General features: G+C 40.6%; 1 protein-coding gene across 1 annotated transcript; it reads right to left on the reverse strand.

Moving 5' to 3' along the window:
• Nucleotides 1-2,461: 2,461 nt before the first annotated feature.
• LOC310989257 (troponin C, slow skeletal and cardiac muscles-like) lies at nucleotides 2,462-7,803 on the reverse strand. Its single transcript, XM_083976255.1, has 6 exons — nucleotides 7,634-7,803; nucleotides 6,800-6,830; nucleotides 4,847-4,993; nucleotides 4,373-4,487; nucleotides 3,997-4,133; nucleotides 2,462-2,708 (listed from the first exon to the last, which is right to left on the reverse strand). The coding sequence occupies exons 1-6, from the start codon at nucleotides 7,655-7,657 to the stop codon at nucleotides 2,677-2,679; spliced, it is 486 nt and encodes a 161-aa protein (XP_083832381.1). The 5' UTR covers nucleotides 7,658-7,803; the 3' UTR covers nucleotides 2,462-2,676.
• Nucleotides 7,804-9,713: the final 1,910 nt, after the last annotated feature.

Genomic DNA, 9,713 nt, shown 5'->3' on the forward strand with positions numbered 1-9,713 from the left:
CAGTCTCGGCTGGCTGAACACACTGTTGCCTGACGTTTAGCAGTGAAACATCAAAGTACAACACTCTATAAACCACTGTGACTCCTAATAACACTGTCATTATCAATTCATTACATTTAAAATAATTAAAAACAACCAAGGTGAGAACACAATAACGATCAAAAGCTTATTTCTGTTGAGGTGCTGTAGGAAAACATTTGACAACAGAGTCAACATATAAACTAAACAGCTAGTGGTGGTAGCTATGACAACATTCTTTCAATAATTACAAATTATTGATTTTTATACGTAATGGTACTTGGTAAGATTTTATTTATGGTCACTTTAAACTGTCGTCCATTTCATATGTGTGGGCAGACTATTCCATTGTATTGTTGCACTGTAGAAATATATTCTGTTATTTCTGCTATGGATGCCAATCATTTCTTAAGAGAAACTGTATCACGTCCAGTGTTATTACAGTGTTGTATGAGCATGTAAATGTACCTTCAGGGAGGAGAGTCACTATAAGATGCTCTTGTCATAATTCTGTGCTCACTCTTTTGTAATTTGAAGCACTATTGATTACTGTTATGTTTAAGGGGCTTTTAATTCTGAGGCAGAACGAGGACAACTGAACAGCAAGAAGGAAGGGGGAGCAAAGACAAAATATTTGAAGGCAATCAGTCGAAAAGTCAAGTCATACTGTTACAAGATGAATTTGCCTTTTTACAAAAAATGTACACACAAACACATGCACATGTATGTTTGTGTGTTTGCATTTTAATATTTCTAAAGTGGTGCCTTCATCCTGCAACATTATGACTTCACTATCAGAATGTCCATTGTGCACATACAGTACAGTGTCTGTTTGCTCTGTGAGATTGAGTTAACTGGGTTCACTCAGACCTTTTACATGTAGCATACTGTGTTCACAAGTATGTTTGGATTTTGTATCATTTGTATTTATGTTGTCATCAGTTGATGTGATTTACATGTTTAAAGTTCATTTGTGAATTTCAAACACTTTTTCTCAGTGCCTCGATGTCTGTCAGCATCAACTGTTCTGCTCTGCAGGCCCCGGGTTCATTTACTCACTCCTTAGTTATACTACCTGTACTGCACACATGTAATGTGTATCAAGTGGATATAATCTGTAAAATAATAAAGACCATTCTCATATAATGCACTTTTGACCCTCCCATTAATAATCACATTCATTTTTGACAAAAATGAGCTTAAAGGGATAGTAGCATTTTTTAAAAGTGGGGTTGTATGATCTACAAATAGCCCCTAAGTACTTTAATTGCAGTAGAAGACTCTCTGCACTCCTCCCGTTAGCAACGCCAGCCCATAGCCCTGCCCAGAGATTTACAACATAGTGTTGTGAACAGACCCAAAGAAACGGCCTATTTTCGTGGCCCAAAAGAGGTTTTACCTGGAAAAAAAAATACACAGTTCCATTGTTTGCTATAATATAATTTTTTCCAGCCCTTCAAAGTGCAGGGAAAACGCAGTTTTTATTTGGAGCTTTTTCAGGTAAAACCTCTTTTAGGCCACGAAAATAGGCTGTTTCTGTGGGTCTGTTCACAACACTGTTGTAAATCTCTGGGCAGGGCTATGGGCTGGTGTTGCTAACGGGAGGAGTGCAGAGAATCTCCTACTGCAATTATAGTACTTAGGTGCTATTTGTAGATCATACAAGCACTTTTAAAAAATGCTACTATCCCTTTAAATCGTGATAGCTAGAAAAACCCAGTTTACATGGTGATTTAACAGAATATTTACAACTTTAATGTTCCAGCTTCCTCCCACAGTTCAAAGCGCCTTTGAACGCCCGTGAATGTGCGTGTATGAGGTTATTTTTCCTCAATATGTCGGCTCTGTTCAGGGTTTACCGGCTTCGGCCCTCATGACCCTGCATGGAGAAGCTGATTCTGTTAGTGTCCCCGCCCTCCTGCTACAAAAACCAAGATGGCAACCACTGAAGGTGAGTGTTATCCATTGTTCCACATTCGTACGCACTCAAAATAGTCATTACTGTGAGAGACAGCACTAAATTCCATTATCAACAAAGCTCCACAGTCACCACAGACCTGTTTGAAAGGCTCCTTCTACCACACACTGAAACCCTTCTGTCTTCTGACTGACTATGGAGGACAGATACCATTTATCTTTTTAAGCCCTTTTATTACAACTATTGGGTCGTCCCAAAATGGACCATCAAATTACATCACAAAAAAGTGGAAATGTAAATGGTATATTTAAATGGCTGGACCTGCCATCATGTTCTAAAGGTCAACACCCAATGGAATGAGCATGAGTACACAGTTCAGTCCTTTACAAATGTCTGTGCTGTATTGACTTAGAAAGACATCTGGTTTTTGAAATCTCAAATCTTAAGGTGTAAAAAAGGAGCACATTATATCAGACAAATGACAGACGAAATGAACAATTAAGAAAAACTTTTTTATTGTAAACAGCCTTTATATCTTCGTGGTTGGTGCTAGGCAGACCTTTGCTTTGACGGTGTTGTGTGAGAATAAGTGATGGGACAGGCGTCTGCTGAGGACGGTGTGTTGGTTGTTTGTATTAAAAGCAGACAGGAGCTGAGCACGATGCCTTCAGGAACAGCCTCGGATTATGTTGTCAAAAGCCAGGAGAGCTGTTGCAGAGAGGAGCCTCCAGCTGAATCATTTATTCAACACCCTTCATGAACTCCAGGAACTCTGTCAGAGAGAAACCACAAAGTCAGTATGTAAACAGTAATGTGGAGTGAAGATGTCCTGGCATACATGGCTGCATAGGTGTTGAAGAGGTGAGTCTCCACAGTGGTAGGCCTACATAAGTTCAAATGTATTTGTATAGCACATACTCATGCTCAGAGGTCATTCAATGTGCCTAACAGAAAATATAAAAAGCCTGAAAATAGAGATGAAGCACTGATTATTAGATGGATGTCTAAAATGAAGTCTGAGATTAAATGATTAAATGAAAGCAGTGGGCAATAAAGGTGTGTTTAGCTTCCTTTTAAAGCAGTTTAGGTATATTTGACATCCATTGAGATCCATTGGGACCTGGTTCCAGCAGCAGGCTGAACACCATTTAACCTTGTTTAGTTTTAACCCTATAGGCACCACCAACTGACCAGCTCCACAAAATCTTAGAGACCTTATTGTGCTCCTATCACTGAAAATTCATAAATTCATTTAGGGCCTAGTCCATTTGAATTTGAATGGAAATCTCTATCTGACTGTAATCAAACGATTGTCTTGATTTTAGATGGAACCTCAGCAGCAGCATCTAAATAGGATGTAGTTCTCTGGGTCTGGTGAACTCTGTGAAGTGAGGAGACCATTGCAATAATCAACTGTGGAGGTTTTAAAGGTATGAATAAGTTCCTCTGAATCTTGAGTGACACGAGGTCTCTGACCATGGCTATGTTTTTGAAACTCTATGCGTCTCCCTCAGATGAATAGATGTATTTGAATTAATGTGTAACACACTGGAAGTCAATGAGCAGCAGAGCTCTTTTTAGCCTGATGCAAGACCAGATGTGCTGCTGCTGCTGCTGCTGCTGCTGCTGCTGCATTCTGGGACATCTGTAAAGGGAGTCACAGATGGGCAATGCACTGACTCTGGTAAGGCCTGAATGAATTGTGCAAAGGTGCAAGAACCCAGGAGAAATATACAAGCACCATGACACCCAGGCTTCTTTCAACCTCAGTTGGTAAAGATAAAGAGGTGATTTGGATTCATTGAAATGACAGATCTTCATCTAAGTGGAGTCATTTCCTTCTCTCCTCCCATCCTCCATCCTTCCCCAAGTTGATGCAAATTGGTTTGGTATTTTTTGTTTAGTTAGGACAAAAGGAAGTTTATCGTCATTTTCAACACCGAAATTCACTTTAGTTTGCAGGATCTTATATTTTCTGCAAACTTGCAATTGCAATATGAACTTCGTTGAGTTGGTGCATTTTGTTTTCCGTTGCGTTCCTAATGTGCTGCCTGTCGTACCGTCGTAATCGATTTTGCCGTCGTTGTTTTTGTCTCCATCCTTCATCAGCTCTTCAATGTCGTCTTCTGTGATTTGTTCTCCAGTGTTCTCCAGCATGGTCTTCAGCTCCTCTAAGTCTATGTAGCCATCTCCATTCCTCAACACAAGACAAAGGAACCAGGCTTAGAAATATCAGACAAACCAAAATCGACACCACATTGTCTCTTTCTAACATGGAAACAAAGTCTATTCTAGTGAAATTCAAGGTCGCCAAGTGGTTCTCTTTGACCTACAGTAAGTTTCAAGAGATTCTCTATCAAACTACTTACTACTTAATCAGCACTAGTTTCTATTGCATTAGTGGCATTTACCGAGTAAATACAAAGAGAAACCTACTTGTCAAACATGCGGAAGAGTTCAGCCAGCTCCTCCTCTGATTTTCCTTTGCTCTCCTCCTTCATGCAGCGGACCATCATAACCAAGAACTCATCAAAATCTACCGTGCCACTGCCTGTGAATGCACCATGATATTATAAAGACTCAATATCTCCATATCATGTTGACATTATTAAATCTCTTAAAGGTCCCATGTTGTATAACGTGATATATCCATGTCTTTTGGATTTTTAAAGCAGACTTCTGTAATTTTGTGATGTCAAATGAGAGTCATGCTCCAGGTTTTTAAAACCCAAGAAGAGGACCAACATTTCAAGATATACAGTATTGAAAGTGTAAAATATGGGACCTTTAAAATCCAGCTTTAATTTAATTTACACTCAAGTTTCTTTAGTTATGTTAAAATCATTCTATTTAATGAACATGCTCGCTGTGTCTGCTGTGCAGTGATGTGTCACAGAGATGCTGACATACCATCCTCATCCACCTCATCAATCATCTCCTGCAGCTCTTCAGGTGTGGGATTCTGTCCCAGCATCCTCATCACCTTCCCCAACTCTTTGGTGCTGATGCAGCCGTCCTCTGCATCCTGAATGAAGATGTCGAACGCAGCCTTGAACTCTGTAGGTGACACAGCAGATTTAAAGCATTCATAACTACAAACAGCTGTGCATTTGTGTGAAGAGGAATTGCTTGTTCGGCAACTGCTGTAAATACATGGATAGATTTTATTTTATTTAGCCTTTATTTAACCAGGTAAAAGACCCGTTGAGATCGAGATCTCATTTTCAAGGGTGACCTGGCCAAGAGGGCAGCAGCACACGTCGTCAACATTATAAAATACAAAATACATTACAATATTATGTAGATGTTAGTAAAGAAGTTAAAGGGAGAGGATGAACATAATGTTCATTAGCATATGATCTTAGATAATCAAGGTAGTAAAGCCAATCACACACCAGTAGATCCAGGTCAGGACTTTAGGTGAATGTTTGCATCAAACTTCAGAATTGAGGAAACATCTCAGTGTCTTGATCGTGATGTGACTGTTGGTGGTTTGAATGTTTGTCAAACTGCTGATCTCCTCGATTCTCATACACAACAGTCTCTAGAGTTTTTAGAGTTAGAGTGGAGCCAACAACTAAACCATCCAATGAGCAGCAGCTCCGTGGAGGTCAGAGGAGAACAGGCAGAGGGGTTGGAGCTGACAGAAAGACTGAAGTCACTCAGATAACCACACTTTACAAGAGTTGTCAACTGAGACAACAACATGTCCAACAATAGATCACATCTGGTTCCACCAAGAAATCTGATCAACATCCCAACAACTGTGGACAGTTGAAGACTGGAAAATCATCACCTGCTCTGATAGATCTGGACGTGTGCTGAGGCACTCTGGTTGTGGCATTTAGACCATGATTGATTGGTAATGTTAATGGTCAAATGCACCTCAGTAGCCTATTGTTTCTGACCATTTTGGTCCCAGCTTCTAAAAGCTACTTCCACCAAGTTTCCAATATGGCATGGAGAACTGACATTTGTTCAACACAGCTCCCATAATTCCAGTGTGAACACCAGTTAGATTTTACATGTCGTAGGCAGTTGACATGACAGTCTGAGGTTTATTTAACTATTAACTAATTGATGAGTTATTGAGTTTTTAAACGATTGGTGCATAAACTATGTCAAAAGTTGCAACAGTGAAACCTCCCAGTCAGCAGGCCACTGGAAAAGTGCTTCATATTCAAAAATAGTTGCAATTGTGCCACCATGTGGCCAGTTATTAGTGTTAAATTTGACTCATATTTATATAAGTATCATTCACCACAAACAGCAGCAGAAGAAAATGCAAATGTTTGAGTTTATATTACTGCCACTCTATATCATTAGCTCTCACCCAAAACATTCAGTCTTTCCAGAGTAGATTATTTAAACATTGATGAGTATGATAAGAAACATCTGCTCCTCCTCCTAATATTAGTCCCAGTGACACTCAGTGTTGCTTAGTGGAGACCTTTTATGGTCCCACAACCTATTTAGTTTCTGGTCCCCTCTGCTGAAGTTCCTGAAAAGGTTCCTGGAACAGGGTTTTGTTGGAAATGTTCCAGTGGAGCTATAGATCAGCAGAACAGAGGAAAGCTCAGACACTTCATGGATATATGTGAAAGATCTCTCAGTGATCTTTGAACGAGGACAACTCACTGTCAATCATCATTTATCCATTCAGTGTACTGTCTCGTACCCATGTTTGAAGAACAGTTTATAATTTTGTGTTTCTCATTGTCTGTGCAAATGACAAACTATAAGAGGCCTTTCAATCCAAATCAAACCCCTCCTGAATGTTTTACTGTTAGTATTGGAACAGCAGATGTAGCTACTTGTTGGTACAGACCCTTAGCAGTGATAACAGTGTTACAGTTTCCTCACCATTTTTCTGTTCCTCGGTCAAGTTTTCAACCTGAAAGGAGATCAGATCAGATGAACATCGACATTGTTCATGTCACAGTGTTTCACATTCGCTTCTTTTACCTCTCTACAGCCAGTGCTCAGCTTAGTAAGTGCACTGATCACCTCGTGTCTGTGTCTCTCTGCTCTCAGTGTAACTGGACTGCAATGTTACACTTCCAGGGGTGGGTGTCTAGTGTCACCCATTTGTTTTAATAGCCATCAGCTGTTCCCTCTCTGTCCCCCTCAACTGTCCAGTTGTTCTTTGTTCTCAGAAATATGAGCTCACCACAGCAGCCTGTCACTCAGAGCTCTCTTCTTATCTCACCTATTGTTTCAGTGTCACACAGGTCGACCTCACTCACAGAGACTTATTATCATATCATATATATCAGTTTAGATGTATGCATGTATCTATATAAAGAAAACTCTGTTGTATCACAATAGTTCTTTTTTCTTAAAATCAATTTGATTATAATTTGTCTAGCTTTGTATGAAAAAAAAACACCATTTATGTGTTTTTACAGAGTTTAACTGCTCAAGTTGTTAAAACTTCTGTCTTCAAGGACATGACCCCATTGTCCTAAATAAACAGTCTTTTTTACATAATGTATAGAGTTAATATTACCAGGTGGCCTCTAAACTTCAAATACATGCATGACAGACCTCCAATATCATTCCATGCAACAGAGTGTGTTTGTTGTATGTTTTTGTCTTGTAGCCAATGCTCAACGTACAAGGATCTGATCTATGGCAGGACTTACTGATTCTCAGCAGGTAGAGAAATGAGATAAGCACATCATACTCTGTACTTACCGCTGCCTTATATACATCATCCATCGCTGCTGCTCTGTCCCTGCCTCTGTCACACCAGTGAACGCACCGCCACACTCAAATACAATGCAAGCGCAGGGAGCAACTGCTTCACTCTTTATTGTTGGGTGAGCGTGGCACTAAAAAAGCTCTTGACTCACCCACCCAAAATCCAAGGGTGATTTAGGGAGGAGTGACAGAGACAGAGAGATAAAGAGAGGGAGAGAGACAGACAGATCTATAAATAGGAAACAACAGGAGCTCCCCATCAATACTGGAACATCAAAAACAGCACATGATTTAAAAAGTCTTTGATTCTCAGGCTTTTCCTTCGGAAATGGTATTAATATATTTGGTTACAATAAGGCCAGAATGTAACTTTGTTACATCTCCTCCACTGTCCAGAGAGTAAACATGCTGTGCCTAGGTGCAAAGCTTGCACTAACACCTAAATTAGCAGGTATGCAGGAACACCTGCTAAAAGGGCGATTAACACTGCTAGCCAAGTGTGGCTTTCTCTAAGACTGAGGAGGACACACACAACTAACTGTAAAATAGCACATTGTACCATTCTCCACCACTGACAGAAGCTCTGTTAGCAAATGTTAGTTTTGAAAAGTAGAAAAGGGTGATAAGTTTGCACCCACCAATGTTCCTATCAAATAAATAAAGTATGACGCATGATTTCACCATGACTCAAAGCGTAACTAATAACATCTTAAGTGGAGCAATTCAACACCAGAGCAGTGAAGACACTTTGGATAACCACAAAGTCTCTCACACATATAAGAACATGTGTTGTGGGAAGAAATGGAAACCTCAACAGGCAGTCAAGACAGTTGAAAGACCGATAGGTATGCAGACACCTGGGATTTGGGACAAGGGCCTTGTGAGCCAGAGGCTCAGAGATGTTACAGAGGCAGCTTGTCTGATCTAAGCAGCTGGCCTTTCCCTTTCACTAGTCGATGCAGTGACAGGAGGGACAGGAGAGATCACTATCCTGGAAGGATCCTGGGGATGCAGATCGTCCCACGCCAAGCAATCTGAAAATTCTGGGGCAAGGACGAATGCTTAAAGGTTTTTGCATAATTGAAGGCGTGGCCACTTTGTGTGACAGGTTGATTGAGTGTGTGCATGTCACAAACCAGCGTGCACCATGTCTCAGCTCCACGCATGCCCCGCCTCTTTGAGTGAGGGGGTGGGGTCAAGTACTGCCAAGATGGCAACAGCAGAGCCCACTCTGGGCTTCAAACAGTTCAGAAACACGTGGGTGATGTCACAGAGACTACGTCCATCTTCACGTGCCTTGTGCGCTTGATACCAAATTCATCATTTGAGCAGTCGTGGTTTGTTTTTTAGCAAAAAAGTCCAATCCTGCAGAACAATGTCCACTTGTGTGACTGTGGCCTTATTTAACTTTTAAATGGTTTAGGCAGTCACTGTGTTACACAAACAGAGTTAACAGGGACTTTGTCTTACCTGAATCAAAGTCTAACACACAGGCAGAAACTGGTATCAGCCTATATCGTTTTCATAGTCACTCAACATGAGGAATGGTTTGGAAAGCCCTGTCAACAATTGGGATGGCACACAGAGAATGCTTGTCAGGTCACTTGTATCTATTTCATCACGAACACATATGCTCCTCAAAATGGGTCATTTTGAAGAACAGCAACTCTTGTCAGAATGAAGGAAATTAAAAGTTACGTTTTTGTAACTCCAAATCATCTTCTTTATGTACTATATGACCAGGGTGGCGTCAGCTGTCTACATGACAATAGATACACACATAGGGCTATTTTAAACGTGTGTCCTTGACTGGAAATAGTAGACCTCTACTGGTGGGGAGGGTGAGAGAGGGACCACGGTGATAAATCTAATGTTATGGACAGATAGGTGGCACCTGCCAGTGTGCAGCAGCTGTACATTAAGCTCAGAGCTCAGCTTATTTAAACCTCCCTCCGTTTCAGCAACTGTACTTATTACACCTCAGCGTTTATGTCTGCAGTACTAAACACTTGATTCACAATACGACTGATTGCTGAGAACACACAGTGCCTTGACTCTAGTGTGTTCAATAATG

This window comes from Trachurus trachurus (assembly GCF_905171665.1).
Source record: "Trachurus trachurus genome assembly, chromosome: 7".
In the NCBI taxonomy this organism is placed as follows: Eukaryota; Metazoa; Chordata; class Actinopteri; order Carangiformes; family Carangidae; genus Trachurus; species Trachurus trachurus.